General features: G+C 36.8%; 1 protein-coding gene across 1 annotated transcript; it reads left to right on the forward strand.

Moving 5' to 3' along the window:
* Nucleotides 1-8,552: 8,552 nt before the first annotated feature.
* On the forward strand, nucleotides 8,553-11,604 carry LOC136232807 (protein DAMAGED DNA-BINDING 2). Its single transcript, XM_066022229.1, has 11 exons — nucleotides 8,553-8,794; nucleotides 8,872-8,962; nucleotides 9,024-9,142; nucleotides 9,348-9,470; nucleotides 9,571-9,659; nucleotides 9,747-9,867; nucleotides 10,057-10,148; nucleotides 10,285-10,414; nucleotides 10,521-10,769; nucleotides 10,868-11,064; nucleotides 11,142-11,604. Exons 1-11 carry the CDS (start codon nucleotides 8,630-8,632, stop codon nucleotides 11,347-11,349), a joined length of 1,584 nt encoding a protein of 527 aa, XP_065878301.1. The 5' UTR covers nucleotides 8,553-8,629; the 3' UTR covers nucleotides 11,350-11,604.
* The last annotated feature ends 9,222 nt before the right edge of the window (nucleotides 11,605-20,826 follow it).

Below are 20,826 nucleotides of genomic sequence, written 5' to 3' on the forward strand. Positions count from 1 at the left end.
CATGTTGCGAATGGCCACGCCGTCATTATAGTGATTTGTTCAGCTCCGGGAACATGCTTTTCATTCGCATGGATTTGACAGTTGTGACATTCCGCAACCATCTTCTGGGAATCTTCCACCACCTTGGGCCAGTAGTATCCCAGGAGTTTGACCTTTCTTGCCAATGCTGCCGAAGCTTCGTGCGCACCACAAATTGCTTCGTGTAGTTCTCGCAACACATAGTCCCCTTCATTGCGACTAACGCATTTCAACCATGGACATGTGTACGATTTCCGATACAAAGTTCCATCCCGTATTGAGTATCGTGCCGACTGCCCAATTATTTTTCTGCCTAAGCTTTTATCAACCGGCAAATCTCCCTGCTCCAGATATTGACGGATTGGCATCCGCCAATCTTCATCGTCTTCCAGTTCCTCGATGATCATAATCTGATCAACCTCGAATGCTGGTGCCGATTTTATTTCCAAGCTGCATGCTTTTTGACTCCATGGTTCTCTACTTGCCGCTGCTTTTGCCAATTCGTCAGCTTTTGCATTTTGGCCTCGTGGAACATGCACCATCTCCCAAACGACTCCCTTGTGCGTTAACTCTTGTGTCAATCGGCCGACTACCTGATGGTATTTTACGAGCTCCTCCTGTTTCACCAGATAATTTTTTGTGATCTGGTTTATCATGAGTTTGGAATCACTGTAGATTACCACTCTTTCTGGGGTGAGTTCATTGAGCAACTTCAATCCGCATATCATTGCTTCATACTCTGCGGCATTATTGGTAGTTTTGAAAGTTAATTTTGCTGCGTAGCACAGGCGGATAACCTCCGGACCTTTGATGACGATTCCTAGCCCAACTCCGTTTGCAAATAAGGCCCCATCTGTGTACATGCTCCACTCTTCTTTTTGTGCCTTTGGACATTCATCATCATCCCAGGTGAATTCGTTCACGAAGTCGGCGAGCACTTGGCTCTTTAGTGCTGGTCTTCCTTCATAGCGGATATCGAATTCGCCCAGGCGAATTTACCATTCCATCAACCGGCCGGATGCGTCAGGTTTCTGCAGTACCTTTCGCACTGGGATGCCAGTTCTCACAATGATAGTATGCGCCTGAAAGTATGGTTTCAATCTAGCCGCCGTGGTTATCACTGCGAGGGCCATTTTGTCCAACTTCGAATACCGGAGTTCTGCATCCTTCAGGACTTTGCTCACGTAGTACACTGGATATTGTTGCCCTTCTTCTTCTCGCACCATCACAGTGCATATCGCCATGCTGGTGACGGATACATAAAGAAACAAATCTTCTCCGTCTTCCGGCCTGCTCATTAAGGGTGGATAACATAGTAATCGCTTTATCCCCTCAAATGCTTCTTGACAATCCGGCGTCCATTCAAAGGACTTGGATTTTTTGATGGCATTGTAGAAAGGTAGACATCGCCTAGCTGAGCATGATATGAATCGCCCTAATGCCACCAACCGCCCGTTCAGTCTCTGTACTTCCCTTATGTTCCTTGGCGTCTTCATCTCCATTACTGCTTTAACCTTCTCAGGATTCGCCTCAACCCCTTTGCCGCTAACAATGAAACCCAGGAACTTTCCCGCTCTTGCTCCGAATGTGCATTTCTCTGGGTTCAATTTGAGGCCATATTTGATCAACACCTCTAGGATTTCTTTGATATCCCGCGGGTGGTCTTGCATTTTCTTGCTTTTGATGATCATGTCATCAACATAGATCGAGAAGTTCTCGCCGGATTTGTTTGAAAATATCTTGTTCATCATCCTCTGGTATGTTGCTCCCGCATTTTTCAATCCAAAGGGCATCACCTTGAAGCAATAAGTCGCATGGTGAGTTATGAATGATGTTTTGATTTCATCCGCCTTCTCCATGGGTATCTGATGGTAACTGGATTTCACGTCGGTGAATGATAAAGCTTCATATCCTGCAGTTCCATCTACCAATATATCAATGTTAGGAAGTGGATACATATCTTTCGGACATGCCTTGTTCAAGTCTTTGAAGTCGACGCACATTCTGTACGTTCCATTCGGCTTTTTGACTAGCACCACATTGGCTAACCACTCCGGATAGGTGACTTCTCGAATTGCATCTGACTTTAGCAAATCCGCCACTGCTTTTTCAATCGCCTTTTGCCGCTCAGGAGCGTGTCCCCTCTTCTTTTGCCGCACTGGGGTTGCCCCTTTGTCTACATTCAACCGATGGGTTGCTACGTCTGGGCTTATTCCTTTTAACACTTCATTTGGGGCGGCAAATGCCGACTCACATTGGATCAATACCTCGGTAATGGCCTTCTTTGTTTCCTCTGAGAGTCCAGCCGCTATTCGCACGTTCTTGTCATTCGAGATGGCGAATAGTTCCATTTCTCCCAATGCTTCCGCCGGGAGCTTCTCTTCGACTTTATCCTCCTCTTCCGGTTTTGGTTCAAGTGATAATGTATAGGCCTGTTGAGATACAAGTTGATCACCTTCAACTATGACTCGCCCTTGGTGTGTTGGCAAATGTAACGTTAAATGCTTCATCGAGATGAGCGACTCCGTCTCCGACAGGAATGGCCGTCCCAGAATTATGTTGTAGGCCAGTGGGAGATCAACAATTGCGAATTCTAAATGACCTCGCCATTTTAGATTCTTATCGCCCATTTCTGCCTCCAACACCACCTGCCCGCTTGTTTGGGAGGATTGACCCCCAAAACCAGTTACATTCATGAAGGTGTGTTCCACCCGCTCGTCGTTGATTCCCAACTTGTTGAATGCTGTCCGGGTAATGACATTGCAAGAACTGCCTGTGTCGATAAGGACCCGTTTGACGTCCCATCCTTCAACGGCCATCGTGATCACCAGGGCATCCGCATGTGGCTCCGTGATTCTCGCAAATGAGTAATTGAGGGCATCCCCCCTATGTGTATTGCTCTTTCGCCATTCACGGCGAGTTCTTTTTGTTGGAGGCTCGTAGATTCCGCCTGCTATCACGTTTATCACCCCTTTCTTCTGCTTCTTTTCTGGCCGTGTTTCTCCCTCATGCGGGAGCGTTGTTTTCTCCTCAGATGTATCTTTTCTTACAAATTGATTCAGCTTGCCTCTCTCGAGCAGTTTTTCTATTTCCTTCTTCAGTTCGTAGCAATCATCTGTGTCATGGCCATTCAACCTGTGGAACCTGCAATATTTGTTAGGATGTCACCCCAAACTGGTTCGACCTTTTACCTCGGGGAACCGCACATCCTTCTTCAGGGGGCTCTTTTCGATCCAAAGTAACACCTCCTGGTGAGTCGTGTTTAGTGGCGTGTGATATCCTCCACCTTGAAAGGGACGATCGCCTCTTCGAACAAAATTACTTTTGGACTGGGTCTGACGCCGACTGTCCGAAGTGGTTCTAGCGGCATCTCTTTCTCACCGAGTTTGGGCCCTATGTTCCCTGTTGACATCATCCACTTCCATGAATTCCTTTGCTATCTTCATGAGCTCGGCTACAGTGCGTGGTTTGTTACGGATGATTTCTTCCCGCATGCTCCAATCTGTGGTTCCATCCGCCATGATGTTGCGAATACTCACGATATCTGGGTTCTGCAATCGCACCAGGATATCGTTAAAGGCGACAACAAATTCCCTTAGGGAATTATAGTTCCTCTATTTGATCTCCTTCAGCTGCCTATCTGTCACATCTGCTGCTTTACAGCCCACGAACTTCGCACAGAAATCCCGACTATATTGTTGCCAATTGTGAATAGATTCTGCCGGTAAAGATCGAAACCAATCAGATGCCGCACCGCCCAAAGTTGTCGAGAATAACCTGCAAATTATGCTTTCGCTTGCCCCTGCAACATCCATTAACTCTCTGTAGTTCCTGACATGAGCCTCAGGGTCAGAATTTGGATCCCCATAGTATTTTGGTATGGCAGGCGCTTTGATTCTATGATCTGGAATGAATTCCCGTAACGAAGGGGCAAAAGGTGAATCGCTCTGGATCTCTGCTCTCGGCCTAGGCGAGTACCCCATTCGCTCCATCATGCTTCGTAATTGATCTTCTAAGTCAATATCGGGTATTCACCGGACTTCTTCCATCCGCTGCTGGTGAATTCTGGGTGGCATCCATCCGCCCATCGGTGTTGAGACGTGTGCCTGTTGGGGGACTAACCGCTGTCCCGTTATAGGATCAAAGTTCCATGTGTGCTCTCACCCAGGAGTCATCAACTCCGAATGTCTGGGAGGAAAAGGTTCCACTTGCTGTGGCGGAAGAGTGCCTTGCACTCCTGGCAACGGTTGGGATGGCTGCCAGGTCGGATGTATCGTCGTAATGAGATCTGGGTGCGAGTAGTTGCTCGGGTGGCTGTGTGGGTTTGTGCGACTACTCTGGCCCACTTGATTTGGTGCCTAAGATGGCTGCGGGAGGGCCGACATGACAGGGATAGTCGGTGATTGTGTTGAGATAACCACAGGTTCTTGAGGAGCAGCCGCCACAGCGGTATTGTGTTCGGCGAGGGCCGTTAGTAAATTAATCATTCGATCTCCAGCCGCCTGGCTCATGTTCGAAGCCAAGACTTGTCCAGCCATCTGTACGAAATCACTATTGGACATTTCCATCTCAGTTTGCACTTGGACCTCCAATAACGGACTCAATTGTCCCGAAGGACCCGATGAGCTAGGCACCACAGGCTGTGTACTGGCAGGTTGCGAATTCGTAATCCGTGGTCCCCTGGAGTTCATACTGGTTGATCTAGTGGTAACGCCGGTCGTTCGTGACGGTTCTGACATGTTCTTCATGTACCTTTAACCAAATGTTGGTAAAAAAGGTCCACCTTCACCGCACCAATGATAACTTGCTGGATCCGCTTTGATGTTCTTTGCCGGAGTTACCTGCAAAACAAAACCGGAGATAGGATCTCCGGGAAAACTCTCCGACGATCAAGTCAGTTTTTGTAAGAATGAGTCTATAATTTAGCAATAGCTCTGTGGGAAAAAAAGATGTGAATGTCCCTTCTCCCTTATTCTTAAGGCATTTTATAGGTATTTTTGGGTAACCGCCGAGGGCGGTTACTCCTTAGTGGGCCACGTTCTGAGGGCGGTTCCCCCTTTTTAGGCCATGTCCCTTTCGTGGTTTTCATGACAACGAACGTGGTTCTGAGTGAGAGTCTTGTCGCTCCATTTAGGAATTAGGGGCGGTTTACTCGTTGCGCCCGCTTCCTTCATTCGGGTCCCGTCCAATCTTAACCCCTGGGGCTTTAATATGGGCTGGGCTTGCGAAATGAGTATAACCCGTTTTGGGCTTCGCGGGTTATCACATATTTATACTTTTCAATTAATGGCGTTCAAATGTAAAAGATTCCTCTCTATCTCTTTCCCTAAATTTTTTATTTATTTATAACATTTCACTTTTCTTGCACTAATTGCGGCCTACTGCATAAGCTCAACGTAATGCATAAGCTCCACCTTTTCCCTTCTACCCAGACCCTTCTCATTTCTACTAAAAGTCTACTTGTTTTAATAAGGATAAGGTACTAAAATATGCCTAAAGTTTTTAGAGAAGTACTAATTTAGGTTTAATGTTCAAAATAGCATCAATATAGGCTTAACGTTTATAAAATAATATCAATTTAGGCTTAACGTTTACGACATATCATCAATTTAGAAATTACCAATTTAGGTTCAACGTTCAAAATAGCACCAATATAGGCTTATCGTTTACAACATAATATCAATTTAGGCTTAACGTTTACAACATAGCATCAATTTAGGAATTACGTACAAAATAGCACCAATATAGACTTAACTTTTACAAAATAATACGAATTTAAGCTCAACGTTTACAAAATATATCCAATTTAAACAAAAGGTCACAATTAATCATATTATATTCTTTTCCTATTAACTTGATACGTCATCTTTTTATTTAGTTCTATATTCTTATTTATTATAATATAATTAATTAGAATTCTTACCTATTAAGAGCTTATATTTGTTTTTCATCAAAGTTAATTTGGACAGACATAGAACTGAGATTAAAAAACAAAAAAAGACGGTAGGAATATTGTTCAATAATGAACAACATGGATGAAGTGATTTTGAGATTGAATTTGCCATCATCTTGCTGCGAAAAAATTAAGGACTAATTTTGTGTGAATTGACAAATATATTAGAACCAAAACCAACTTTTAATTGAAGAAGCAGAGGCGGGATAAAAAAAATAAGGTTTTAATTGGCAAGAATACTAATTAATTGTATTATAATAAATAAAAATATAAAACTAAATAAAAAGATAACATATCAAGTTGATAGAAAAAGAATATAATATGATTAATTGTGACGTTTAGCTTAAATTAGATATATTTTATAAACGTTAAACTTAAATTCGTATTATTTTGTAAACGTTAAGCCTATATTGGTGTTATTTTGTACGTAATTCCTAAATTGATGTTATGTTATAAACGTTAAGCCTAAATTGATATTATATTCCAAACGTTGAACTTAATTGTTATGTTATATTCCTATATTGGTGCTATTTTGAACGTTGAACTTAATTGGTACTTCCCCAAAAATCTTAGGCCTATTTTGGTACCTTATCCCTTTTAATAATAATAATATACTTAAGCTCAGTGGTAGAGCCAGGACCTATCGGAGGGGCTAGACCATAGACAAAAAAAAAATTTAAATGCTATGGGTTAGGTTAGATGTTTCTGGTCGGGTTAGGCCGGCCCATGTTATTTTTATAGCTCCCAAGGAATCCTAAATTCGACCCTAAATTAATTATAGGGATAACCTATCAAAATAGGTCTATGGTTTTATAGGAAGTATCAATTTAGGCTCTACGTATAAAATATCACTAATATAGACTTAACGCTTAAAAAAAATGTACCAATTTAGGCATCAATAACGAAATGAGACACGTCATTGATACCTTTTTAAAGGTTAAGCTTATATTGGTACTATTTTGTACGTAGGGCCTAAATTAATACTTCTCCAAAAATAAGATTTATTTTGGTACCTTATCCCTTAATTATAATCACTCAAAAATCTCTTCCCTAAAGTAGAAATCTCTAAATCAGATTTTCTAAATTAAACCTAAATTAATTGTAATCACTAAATCATTAAGTAAACAATATATTAATAATAATCTCCAACTAATAAAAGTTAATTTAGAAATTATAACTAAACCTAGAAAAAATAAAATACAAATGAGAAATACAAAACTTACGTTAAAACCTCTATAAATTAATAATGTTGGGATCATAAAATTTTATTAATTTATCGAGTATAAAATTAGTGATCTGGTCCAAGTCGGACCAGAAGAAATTATTATTTTAAAAAGGTTATTAATTTATCAAGGTTTGACTGTATTTAGAAATTGGAAGTTGATTGAAAGAAAAATAAATGGACAATTGAAATTTAAAAGGAAGTATGAAGTGATTTGGGCATTTTTCCCTATATTCAAAACTTTCTCCTTTTCTTCCTCCCCTTCTTCACGAATCTTAAATAAGGAAAAAGAGAAGACTTAAAGCCTTCTTTCCCAATAGATAGGAAGGGCAATTTCGCCCTTCCCATCTGTTCTTCGCTAAAGAAGAAGGATTTCTTCTTCAGCCGCCGCCATGGCTGGAGGGGCTCCAGCCATAGCGGATCCTGGCGGAGCCAGGGCCAGAAAATCCATGGGGTTTTCTGGCAGGGTCGGATGATCGGTCGACCCTCCTCGTCCTCTCTGGTTCCACCCTGCTTAAGCTTTATTTCTGACAACATCCATCTTATCCAAGGACAAAAACGTAGTAATAAAAACGAGGAAGGAGTCTCTAGCGTTATGCCAAACCACGCGGCTTGAAGAGAGACACGCCATCCAAAGGTATTTAGGTTTTGTTCTTTTTTACTGAAAAAAACTGAATTGAATGCTACTGAACTGAACTGTATTCTATTGAAACAATAATATATAATCATTTAAAACTAGCAATAATTAAAATAGAAATCTTATAAAAGTAATAATGGTTCAAATAATAAAAATAATTATAAAAAATAATTTATAATTATGAAAAGTAATGATAAATTACTAAACTAAACTGATTGATTATGAAATTAAGTAGTAAAGAACAGATCTTATCCGCTGTTTGGTTGTTGAACATATTGCTTTTATATTATAAAAGGTAAACAAATAGACTGTCTAACCAAAACCTAAAACTCTCACTTTTAAAACGGAATAAAAAAAAACTCTAATACACAAGAAATCAAAACTAAGGGGGTGTTTGATTGCTCATTTTCATTCTCATGTTTGTATTTTCATTTCAAAAGAGAAAGTTTTAGGTATTTGATAAGTGACCTACTATTTATCTTTTACATCTCAAAAACAACATTATATTTGGTTAGTGATATGTTTTTTTCTTTTTACGACATGAAAAGTTTTTTTTTTTTTTACAAAAATAGAAAATCACTGCTACTTTTTTCAATAATAAGCAACAAATAGTAAAAAAAAAAAAAATTAGGTAAAACAAGCACACTTATGGTAAGCAAGTGGATTATAATCTGCCACGTAAGACTCCCGGTTCGTGTTTCTTTGTTCCATTCGGTCGTTTCCATTTCTCGCGAGGGGGTTTACTTCAATCGTCGTAAAGTCATCGTCTTTTGGTATTTTGTTTGTTGAAAGTAGAAGAATGGCTTTTCCTAAGATAGTAGTTGATAGGGACACGGATTCTGAGCAGAGTTCGTCGGAAGATGATGATGATGTCGACGAAGAAGAGGAAGAGGAAGAGGCAGTGGCAGTGCCGGAGAAGAAATTAAAAGCACCCATTACTCTGAGTCTTAAGAAAGTCTGCAAAGTAAATTCCTTCTTCTCTTTTTCCCAAATATAGTGAAGTTCAGTTTCTGTTTTTTTGAATGGTTGATCTCGTTTTAGGTATGTAAAAAAGCGGGTCATGAAGCAGGATTTAAAGGAGCAACATACATAGACTGCCCTATGAAACCCTGCTTTCTCTGCAAAATGCCTGGTGGGTGGGTGTGTAAATAACAACTCTTCTTTTCCTTATGAGAATCCTTTTGTAATTGCAGGCCACACTACAATAACATGCCCGCATAGAGTGACTACCGAGTATGGAGTCATCCCAAGAAATTCTCATAATCCATTACAATATGTTTTCCACCGCCAGCTTAGACCAACCATCCCTCAAGTAAGCTCTTTTTTTTTAACCATTAAAAAACTATGTTAGTACTGCTGAAGAAGTCCATGATAGGCTTGGATCTCTGGTGATATTATAGGACTGGAATGGAATGTTCCCTTTTATGTGCTTATTCTTAGTGTTTGGGTATTATAGTTTTTGTTTGACAAGTTCATTCATATTCATATATATATCTGTTCTGTTGTCTTCCTAATAGATAAAACCAGCATATGTCATACCAGACCAAGTTTGTTGTGCTGTTATCAGATACCATAGCAGGCGCATAACATGTTTGGAGTTCCACCCAACAAAAAATAACATCCTTTTATCTGGGGATAAGGTCTCTCTCTCTCTCACACTTTGTATTTTCTTAGTTTATAATTTCGCTTTTGGTCAAGGTCAGTCTCTCTCACTCTTTTCTTTTCATTTTACTGTTATAGAAAGGTCAACTGGGAGTTTGGGATTTTGAGAAAGTGCATGAAAAAATGGTTTATGGACAAATACACACTTGTATTCTCAATAATATGAGGTAACTTATCTTTTTACACTCATACCATTTTATTTTTACCTTGCATATGGCACAACACAATGATATCCAAATTTCAAACTTTTGCAGGTTTAACCCTTCAAATGATGTTATGGTATATGCTGCATCCTCAGATGGAACTGTTACTTGCACTGACATGGAGACTGGAATTTCATCATCTCTAATGAACCTTAATCCTAACGGCTGGGAGGTACTCTTTTTGACGATTCTAATTAAGATTAAGAGATGCTCAATTGATTTACTGAATGTTATATTGCTTCTCGATGTTCATAGATACATGTAAGTAGGAAAAGACATAATGAAGTCCCTTATTGTCATGGCTGTTAACTGATTCAGATACTATAAGATAGGGCTTGATACAAATATCGCAATTCTGCAGGGACCAAGCAGTTGGAGAATGCTTTATGGTATGGATATCAACTCAGAGAAAGGTCTTGTCTTTGTTGCTGATAACTTCGGTTTTCTCTATATGTGAGTACATACGCCTACTAGAAACCACCCTATAATGAAGCAAGTGCTTATGGAATCCTATTAGAATATAAATATTTTATACAGTACTATATATATATGGTCGCGTTTTATTTCGTTGATCATGTGTAATGCTCAGGGTGGATACGCGTTCCAACAATAAAACAGGGGAGGCCATTTTGATTCATAAGAAAGGTAGCAAAGTCGTTGGCCTTCACTGCAATCCAGTTCATCCGGAACTCCTTTTGAGCTGTGGAAACGATCATTTTGTAAGTCAATTTCAAATATGCCTGATCTTTGCATTGTAACTGATGTCCATTATATATATATATATATATTCCATGGGCGTGCTGAAAATGTAATTTATTTTTACAGGCTCGAATATGGGATATACGTCGACTAGAGGCTGGATCTTCTCTTTATGATCTTGGTCACAAACGTGTGGTTAATTCTGCATATTTTTCACCACTGTCTGGCAGCAAAATTCTTACCACGTCACAAGATAATCGTATTAGTGTATGGGATTCTATCTTTGGAAATTTGGACTCACCAAGCCGAGAGATTGTACACAGTCATGATTTCAACAGACATCTGACTCCATTTCGAGCTGAATGGGATCCAAGGGTGATTAAACATTGTCAACAAAATTTCATTTTCATGAAAAAGCCACTCTCTTTCTATATATTTTTTTTTTAGAATTCTGAAGCTATTTTCTGATCCAGGACCCCTCTGAGTCGCTTGCAGTCGTCGGTCGTTATATAAGTGAAAATTTTAATGGCATTGCTTTGCATCCCATTGATTTTATAGACACTAGCAATGGGCAACTTGTTGCTGAAGTGATGGATCCAAACATTACGACTATTAGTCCGGTAAACAAGCTGCACCCTCGAGATGATATTTTGGCATCCGGAAGCTCAAGGTTTGACTCTATTCTCTTGTAAAAATCATGTTTTGCAGTGTGGATGAAATGATAATGTTTGTATACTCTATTTTCAGGTCCCTTTTCATTTGGAAGCCGAAGCTGAAGGAGAAGTCTGAAGTTGAGGAATCCAAGGAAAAGAGAAAGATTATTATTTGTGGAAATGCTGAGAAGAAGTCGAAGCGCAAGAAGGGGGATGAAAGCGATGATGATGGATTCAAATCTAAAGGTAAGTTGAAAAAATCCGAATCAAAATCTCGTAGCTTGCGCAAGGTTAAACGCTAGTGATTATAGAAAAGAAATCTATTAGCTCAGTAGTTTTTGCACATAAGGTGACCAAATCAGGTTAAATTTTGTTTGTGAATGAGGTTTACACCTCATATATGTTAAAGATTAAAGTTGAGTTGAAGAGGTTTAACACCTCATTTATGTATAAACAGTTATTTAAGGTAGGGAAGGGTGGGGCTTAGGTCTCCATCTTGATCATTTTGTCTAAGCAAACATGATGAAATTTCAAAGCAAAAACTTGACATATGAAAATCCATTGGAAACCCTGAAATACATATTTATAGAAAAATAATAATAGCCAAATACATTTAAGCTTAATATATTTTGGCTTGGAAGTTTTGAGGTTTAAGCATAATAGATATGGAAATAAGTTGTAATGCGACAGAATTACCCATCAACAACGCTTGTTTTTGTTGTGTAGCTAATCTGCAGGCATTTACAAATTAGTGAAATTGCTGGCTAAATTACACCCATGGCCATCGAACTTTACAATGTGTTACACCTATGACCACTGTCATCGTTGACCATAAATTTTCTACTGTTGACTCCCCATTATGATCGGATGTCCCTCTCCCTTCCCCTTTCTCAATATTTTTCTATCCATTTTACCCATATTAAATGAGACAGGTATGGGATGCAAACCCTTTAAGGTAATAGGACGGGGACGAGTAATTAAAAGTTAAACGGGTAAGAGTTTGGGATTGGCACTACCCGAGGGTACCCTACCCGTTGCCATCCCTAGAGGACGTGACTACAACTACGGTATCTAAACCGGAACGGCAGCTAGCCTTACTCCTCCACACTCGGTTAAGAGTAAAATGGGTAAAAAATTATTGAGAAAGGGGAAGGGAGAGAGACATTCGGTCATAATGGGGTCAATGGTGGAAAATTTATGGTCAACAGTGACAGTGGCCATTGGTATAACAAAGTGTAAAGTTCGATAGTTATACCGGAAAGAATTGAAGTTCAATGGCCATAATGTGAAAATGAGTATATTTTAGTGGCCATCGGTGTAATTTACCCTGAAATTGCTTATCCATCAATATAATTAATGATCATAATAAGCAAATTATCCCAACAAAAACCAAACTAAAATTATCCCAACAAAAACCAGAGCACTTATGTCGTTCAAACATCAAGAATAACTTGTTGTGTTTGGATGGAATGTAAGGTAAGTGATGATTTAATAATGTAAAGTCCCCTCTAATTTGGAGTGTAAGAAAAATTAGTTCGGTAATTATTCCTAGTTATGTAGCATATTGTGTTTTAAAACCTATGGATTTTTTAATAGATTTTCCCTGATTTATAGAATTTAGGTAAACAATTTATTAATTATCATTTCCATTTTTGAAATATGCAAATGTGACTTCACTACTGAACTACTTTTCAAGGGGATAGTTATTCCTTCTTGTGCCAAATATAACAAAGATCATGACACTAATAATTCCAATTACCGAGACCCCATATAGAAGCACCAAAACTCAATTAATGATGTGCTTAATATTCCCTGCCACCCTGAGGAATAGTACAAGGGACTAGCAGCGGAGTCCATAAACTCATTTTGACACCTCAAAGACCTGGTGTCGCTCGATTTGTTGGAGTAAAGCTAGGAGAATCAGTACTGATTTACAAGACATCCGATAAAAATAATGCAAAGTCACTTCGTGACTACCTCATGAGTTCCATAAGATAGCCTCATTTGTCAAATCATTGGACCTTGAATTCATTGCAGAAGCTTTAGCAAAAGGTACCATGACGCGTTAAAACAAAAAAGCTATACCGGCCCACCTCGAACTTTTGAGGATCTAATGTCCATGGGCCAAAGCTTTGTTCGGTATGCTTATAGCAAATGGTTGGATGATTTTGTGGAGGTCGAAAAGGACAAGACTCGTTGATAGCCCACTCAAGAAAATAAAGGGAAGCAGGCTTACAATAGAAGAGAATTCCATGAGCGAAGAGATGATACTCGGGATCAAGTCCTAAATGGTGTAGTAGTTGAGGCCCCTTTGGGTAGGATGATAGAAACCCGATAGACTCAAGAAAGGGAGGCTCTATAGGGAGCCGACCTAGGCGGACCTATTTGGAGGGGCCTCTGATCTGGACATATATATATATATATATTTTTTTTTTTATAGAAAATCTAAACTTATTTCAATTATAATATAATAAAAATTCAATTGTTAAAAATTACTGTATCCTAAAAAATGATTATTATCCCAACTTTAAATCCAACAGTAATCATATATAGAAAATAAGAATCCATGTATGCTAAAATTGAATTGAAAGTGAACAATAATTACATAAATTATGTTTTTTTTTTTCAGCCCTTTAAGTTACAAATTGAGCCATATGGTTATTAGGGGGAGAGCGGATTTAGTCTCTACGTACAAAACAATATAATGCATGAAAAAAACTCATATTTCATTAATGAGGTTTAAAATTGCACTGTATGGTAAACGCTTGGTATAAGATTGCACTATATTTTATGTGAAAGCTAAATCTGTTCTTCCCCAATAACAATAGAGTTAAATTTGTACATTATCTCGCAATAATATATTTGTTAATCGCTTTGTTCTTTGTAATTTGTCCTAAAAGCTTGCTCTTTATTTGGTTTATTTGGTTTTTCATGGTCCAGTTAAAAATTAATTAAATTTTATATTTATTAAATTTAGATTTGTAAAACGATGGATAATAAGAGCTGCCTAGTGCCTCTAAAATACTGGGTAAACTACACCAATGGTACCTGAACTTTACATAGTTTACACGTTGGTACCTAGATTACATTTTGTCCCAAAAATATATATGAACTAATGATAACTGGACAATTTAGTATATTTTACTGGTTAATGACTGGTCAATGCGAGTTTCATGAGTTAATTACATCAATGGTACCTGAACTTTACCATAATTCATATTTCGGTACCTAGATTTTATTTTATCTTAAAAACATAACACAAGTAAAGGTGACTAAAAAATTTAGTTCATTTGATCGGTTAGTAACCGGGTAACGTGACCTAAACATTGAGACTCATCATACACTTAATTAACATAAAATTACAATATTGTCGCATATAAATGACAGTATTGTAATTTTATGTTAATTGAGTGGATGATGAGTTTCAATGTTAAATTTAACATGACTGATCACTGATCGGTCAAATGTACTAAAATATTGAGCCATCTTTACTTGAAGTGTATTTTTGGACAAAATGAAATCTAGGTACCAACGTGTGAATTAGGGTAAAATTCAGGTATCATTAGTGTAATTTACTCATCAAACTCGCATTGACCGGCTATTGACCGGTAAAATATACTAAATTGTCCGATCATCGTTACTTCATGTATATTTTTGAGATAAAATGTAATCTAGGTACCAAAGTGTGAATTGGGCTAAAGTTCAGGTACCATTGGTGTAATTTACTCCTAAAATACTAGAGTCGCCCGTAAACTTGAGGTAAAGGTGGTGCACTTAGCCGAGAATACTCAATATCCAAAGGTCCAAGCTCATGTTGTCCACGACTTGGGAGATCGAGCAGAACTTGAATCACGAAGTGAAGGAAACCCCCTAGAAACAAGAAGCACTACCTCTAAGGACAAGTTCTACAAATTCCACAAAAAGCAGGGCCACTCAACGAACGAATGCAATCTGATATCGGAATATCGATTACTTTCTGTTTGCTAGCTTCAAGTCACTTGAGCAGGAAGAAAACTGTCAGAAAGGGGGCTGGAGATCGGCAAACCCTCTCCGATGCTCAAGTTAGTATAAGTGTGTAGTAAAGAACTGTGTACCTGAGATTATGATTTCTATGCTATTTGTAGACAATCAGTTACATCTTAGTTTGTACTTTCATACACGTGTCTGCTCATCAATGGTTCAGAACCTATAATTCCGCAATGAATTGAATTGAGCGTGTTTTTTGAATTTCGAAGCTCCTTTCCAGCATTTATTTCGGAAAGGTCCTTCTTGCTGGATGGGCTGGCCGGATATAGCATTCAATGGGTCTAGGCTTACTCATTTAAGCCCATAACACTATTTAATACCATATCAGGAACCCCCCTAAAGAGTCTTTTGAAATGCCCTTTAAGGCTTCTTCAGTCATTTTTAGTTTCATCATTACTTCTGACAGTAATGATGTCATTATGACCTCCTTCATCAATGCGACGTCTTCCTTTGAAGCGTTTATTACGTCTTAGTAATTAGTGCTTGAACATGTTCAAAAACTCTTCATTCTCCACTTCTTCTATAAATTGCAACAATATCTACGAATGACATTTCTTCTCTCTTCTCTGCAAGTTCTGGCAATACTGTAAGTTTCTTTGTACTCCTATTACCTTCATCTTTTCTGTAATTTTCTTTAACTTTCATGGCTCCTAAAGCCGTCACCAAGAAGGTTCGTCAATCCCAAGCCCCTGAAGATGTTGAAGGGGTAAAAAAAACCCAGAAAAGTTAATCCTAGGATCCCTGACCAACCTTCTTCCCTAACCGAAAAAGATCTCTAGGAGATAAAGGAACAGTACGAATGGCTGGAGATAATGACCGTTTCTTTTCCGAAATCCACTGGAAGAGCATATAATCCTCTTTTCCCAGTAAAATTAGGGGTTTTTACCCAATACCTAGAGTGGAAAATGACCTTTCCACTCCATGATGGTGTTGTTTCGGTTTTACAAGAATTCAACATTTGCCTTTGCCAAATGACCCCCAATGTCTGGTTGGAGCTCCTCAGCTTCAACGAAGTCTGCAGAGATCTTCGTATTGTACTAATCAGATCCTTATTTCGGCGATATTGGCAACCAACCAAGAAGGACGATGAAGATATAGTGTATTGGACCAACCCTAACAATGGAAATGAAACAACTATATTTAAGACATACCACAATCGAAATGAAAGATAACCAATAGTCAACACTTTTTATCTAATAAGTATTCATGGTTGTGTATAGAAACAAAGGTTACCTAATATTGGGAAGATCAACTCAGTTGTGCCTATTACTAAGTTATTAAATTTAGATTATAAATTGTAAACATCAGTGAGAAGATATCCTAAAGAGCATCCCACTCATGTTGCATGATATATGTAGTGATATGTATTATCTATACTTAGTAATGGAGTTAGGAATCTACAGTTAGGAGGCCTAATTTTACTGGTAAAGCTGGATGGTGAAGGGTAAAAGGGCCGATGCATAGTGACAATTCTGCGACTTTACTTTAAGGGATTAGGTCCCCAATTCATTTTTTAGTTTAAGTGACATTGTTTTAGAAATGTAAATTATAAGGTTGGACACTTTTATTTTTTTTAAGTTGGGTCAGGGTTTTTTTTTTCTATTAAAACTGATCTGATAATTGAAACCGAAAATATCATAAAATACTAATCAACTCAACAAAAATATAAAATAACCGAATAGACTTAAACTGAAAATATCACAAAATATTGAGGAAACCTGAATCTGTAATATTTATATATATAATGAACTAAAATTTTATTTCGATTGGGGATTGTGATTCAATCAATAGTTTCAAATCAATTAGCAATTTTATAAGGTCATATGCCTAATTGACATGGAAAGTATAAATTAAAGACCTAATTAGTAATTTTAGAAAGTTGACGACCTAATTAACTTTTAAGGTAAATGTTAGGAGCTAATTAAACTGTAAGCCTATTAATATTATCTAATTAAAAGAAACCATTGAAAACCATTAACATTAGGGGTGGCAACGGGGCGGGGCGGTGGCGGTTTTGCATCCCCCATTCCGCCCTCAATATTTTCGGAGGCGGTTTCGGAGAATCTCCAAAAAAATGTTCGGAGATTTTTTGGCACCCACATCCGCCCGTACGGTTCTCCACGGGTTTCGGAGAATCCCCAAATAAAATTTTCAAATTAAAAAATTACTCAATCCTCAAATTTAAAATTCACCACGTGTTACTGGTATAAAATATCAGTTTAGAGCAACAATAAAACGAAATTATAAAATATAAATTTAGAGTAGCAATAAAACAAAATTAAAGTACTGATATAATAAAAAAAACTCAGCATTCAGTATCAGTACTGATATAATAAAAAAACTCAGCATTTGGTACTGATATATCTAAATATATGTGATATACCAAGAGTAGTAATAAAAAAAATTAAAATACTGATGTAATAAAAAAATCAGTATTCAGTACCGATATATCTAAATACATGTGATATACCAAGATCAGCAATAAAACTAAATTAAATTGTTGTAAATGTAGATAATAGTACCAGTTAACTTATCACAATTAGGGCTGTAAACGAGCCGAGCCGAGTCGAGCTTTGGCCTGTTCAAGCTCTGCTCGTTATAAAATTAACGAGCTCGAGCCCGAGCCGAGCTTTGGCTTGCTCAACGAGCTTGAACCGAGCTTCGAGCTTGTTTCGAGTCCAAAATCCTCTTTGGACTTTGTTCATTAAGAAAATTATCTAATCATGAATTGTTTGTGAGTATATCGTTAATTATATTTGTGACGTTTGCTCGCAAATAACTCTTTAATTGTGTACATAAACAAGCTAACAAGCAAAGTTCGTGAATAAATAAATAAGATGCTTACAAATAGTTCGTCTATTACTCATTTATTATGTTTGTGAACGAACTCATCTAATAGCAAATAAAATAATATTAAGTTTACATATTTGTGAACTAACACAAAACTATATAGTTTTCTACAAAACTAAAATTTGTTCATAAATGTACTAATCGAGCCTGCTCACGAGCTTTCGAGCCGAGCTTTGGCCTGTTCAAGCTCGGCTCATTTACGAACCGAGCCAGTAAATCGTGTTCACGAGCGGCTCGTTTACAAATCGAGCCGAATCGAGCCGAGGTTTTATCGAGCCGATCACCGAGCCGCTCATGAGCGGCTCTGTTCATTTACAGCCCTAATCACAATACTGATTATTTTTTTAATCACATTTAAATACTAATTATCTTATATATATATATATATATATATATATATAATATTTTATTTTATTGTTTGGAGATTTGTGGGATTTTACGATCGGTTTTTTGCGGATCCCCACGGTTCAGGGATAGTAATATCCACCCCCGCCCAATTGTAATGTTCGGGGCTAAAATCTCCCCCGCCCCCAGCCCCACACCCAAAATTTTCGGTTTTTCCCCGACCCTATCGGTTCGGATCCCCATGGTTTTCGGTTTTTCCCCGCTCCATTGCCACCCCTAATTAACATCCATAGTTATTCCTATATTTAGAGATATGCAGAGAGAAATTAGCTTCAGAAATATAATCAAAATGATCTTGATTAAACAATGAAAGTTGGTGCAGTTATAATTATAAAGAACTCACCTATAAAACTAGAGCAGAATCATAATAATCATGATACGAACCTAGCCTTTAAAAAATTATACGAATTTGGAATAAGATAAAAAAAAACCCCGACTTTGCAATTCCCCATTATCACTTCACTTGTGTAAGTCCTATTTGTGATACGTGTAAGTTTGCATTGTGGGTCCAACGCCCAATGTATTGTCTTCAACTCTAACTATGTGCTTTCTTACTATAATATGACTTTATGTAAATTCTGATTTTATTTCACTAATGTATCCCAATTCCCCCGTGTCACAACTTGTCAAATTAATCTCAAGTAGATGAATGTCCAAACCCCATTATATGAAGGTTATAATAGTCTTACTTTAGCATCTATTATACCCATTTTCTCGGTAGCAGTGGAATCTGTATGACAACTCTTACTATTTGATGAGTTCCGAGTTGTCGCTCAAAGGCTCACTAAGGGATAAGTGTAACTCGTCGTTGTCAAGTAATAAATCTCGACAAGTCCATGTATCGAATCCACATAATTTATACCGCAAGTATCAAACTACTAGGCTTCTAATATTATCTAGGCGATAGAGGGTTTGATTGAGTGGTTTTATCTAAGTCAATCCTACTCCTAAAGCAAGACAATTAAATCAAGAAGTGAATGGAGTGATATGATAATACTAATTTCAACCTAATTTAACAATTTAATTGATAATCTAACATGAGTTGCTTGTGGTGAAGCTCTTAGCCTAGTGGTTGAGAGCTTACCTATGCCTTGGGAGGTCATGGGTTCGAATCACATCCGGATCTGGTGGGGATTTTTCTTTCTTCTTTAATGTAAGCGCATTGCGCAAATTTAAAAAAAAAATCTAATATGAGTTGCTTAGGCCTAAGATCTAAAGCAAACAGAAAATAAAAGATAGTAGAAATCCCATCATCAGGGAACCAGTCGACCAAACAGTCGTCTTTCTAGGACTAATAGATGAAAAACCTTACCTTGCGAATCCTTGAAACTTGGAGGAGTTCTTCAATGACAAACGGAAGGAAGATAGGATTCTCAAGGTAGGAGTGGTGAAATTACACACGCAAAATATATTCTAACGAAACTAAAAAACTGATTAATGAAAACTAAAATTAATGAAAAACTATTTGTGATCAAAACTAATTAATGAAAAACTAAGTTATCTAAAAAAAACTAGTTAATATGTGGGGATGGAAAATTCAATTATTTAAATACAAAAAGAAATGGAAGAAAATCCTTAAAAATTTGCCAAAGTATATTTTGCAGGATTTTATTTGAATTTGAACTCTTGAGTAGGTTCAATGAATCTGGTCAGAAAGATCGAGTCCAATAAAAAATAATATTATAGTAATTCGAATATGGAAAGTAATATTAGTAATAACATTATATTATTATTTAGTGCATTTTTAAAAATAGGTAATCAATTTTATAATAATTTATTATTTTAATTTAAATATATCTTTCATGTAATATCTATTTTATGTGATAATTTATATATATACACTAGTGAATATTTAATTATTAATTAATAATCGATTAAATGAAACATAAGTTAAATAGTCATCAATGTTCGATGAAGGGAATTCGTTACACCTTTTAGGTAGATCCTCTTCCAATTAATTTTTTTTTTATGTATACTATGACTTGAACTCAAGATCTCTAGTTTAATCAATTTGAAGTCTTTTACCACTCAATTCAACATTAGTTAGTTTAGTAAAAAATAGTTAAATACTACATTATTAATTTTTTAGTATATTGATTTATCGAACATTAAGAAACACTAAACTAATTTGTAGTAGATGGATAAATTTATCAATTTTTTTATAATTGTTGATAAAAATAATTTTTTTAATATATTATTGATTATATATATATATATATATATTAATTTTAATGGTACATAAATTACAAAAAAAATAATATAAAATAAAACATTATATGAAAGAGGTTTATTATTATTCAAATTAAAATATTATATTATTATCAAATTTAATCATATTTTTAATTAAAAATACAATAAATAATAATATAATATTATTGCTAATATTACTTTTTATAATTAAATTTATATAATAAAAAATTTATATAAAACTTAATCAAAAAATATCTATATAACTTAGTAAATAGTAGAAGGATAAACTTGTTATTTATATAAAATTT

The sequence above is a fragment of the Euphorbia lathyris genome, chromosome 6 (genome assembly GCF_963576675.1).
Source record: "Euphorbia lathyris chromosome 6, ddEupLath1.1, whole genome shotgun sequence".
In the NCBI taxonomy this organism is placed as follows: domain Eukaryota; kingdom Viridiplantae; phylum Streptophyta; class Magnoliopsida; order Malpighiales; family Euphorbiaceae; genus Euphorbia; species Euphorbia lathyris.

What these genes read in the sequence shown, in the direction of transcription:
- LOC136232807 (XM_066022229.1), top strand. Translation starts at nt 8,630, where the DNA reads ATGGCTTTTCCTAAGATAGTAGTTGATAGGGACACGGATTCTGAGCAG. An exon ending in TCCTTTTATCTGGGGATAAG is followed by an intron (nt 9,471 to 9,570) that starts GTCTCTCTCTCT and finishes TTACTGTTATAG; the next exon opens with AAAGGTCAACTGGGAGTTTG. An exon ending in TGTATTCTCAATAATATGAG is followed by an intron (nt 9,660 to 9,746) that starts GTAACTTATCTT and finishes AAACTTTTGCAG; the next exon opens with GTTTAACCCTTCAAATGATG.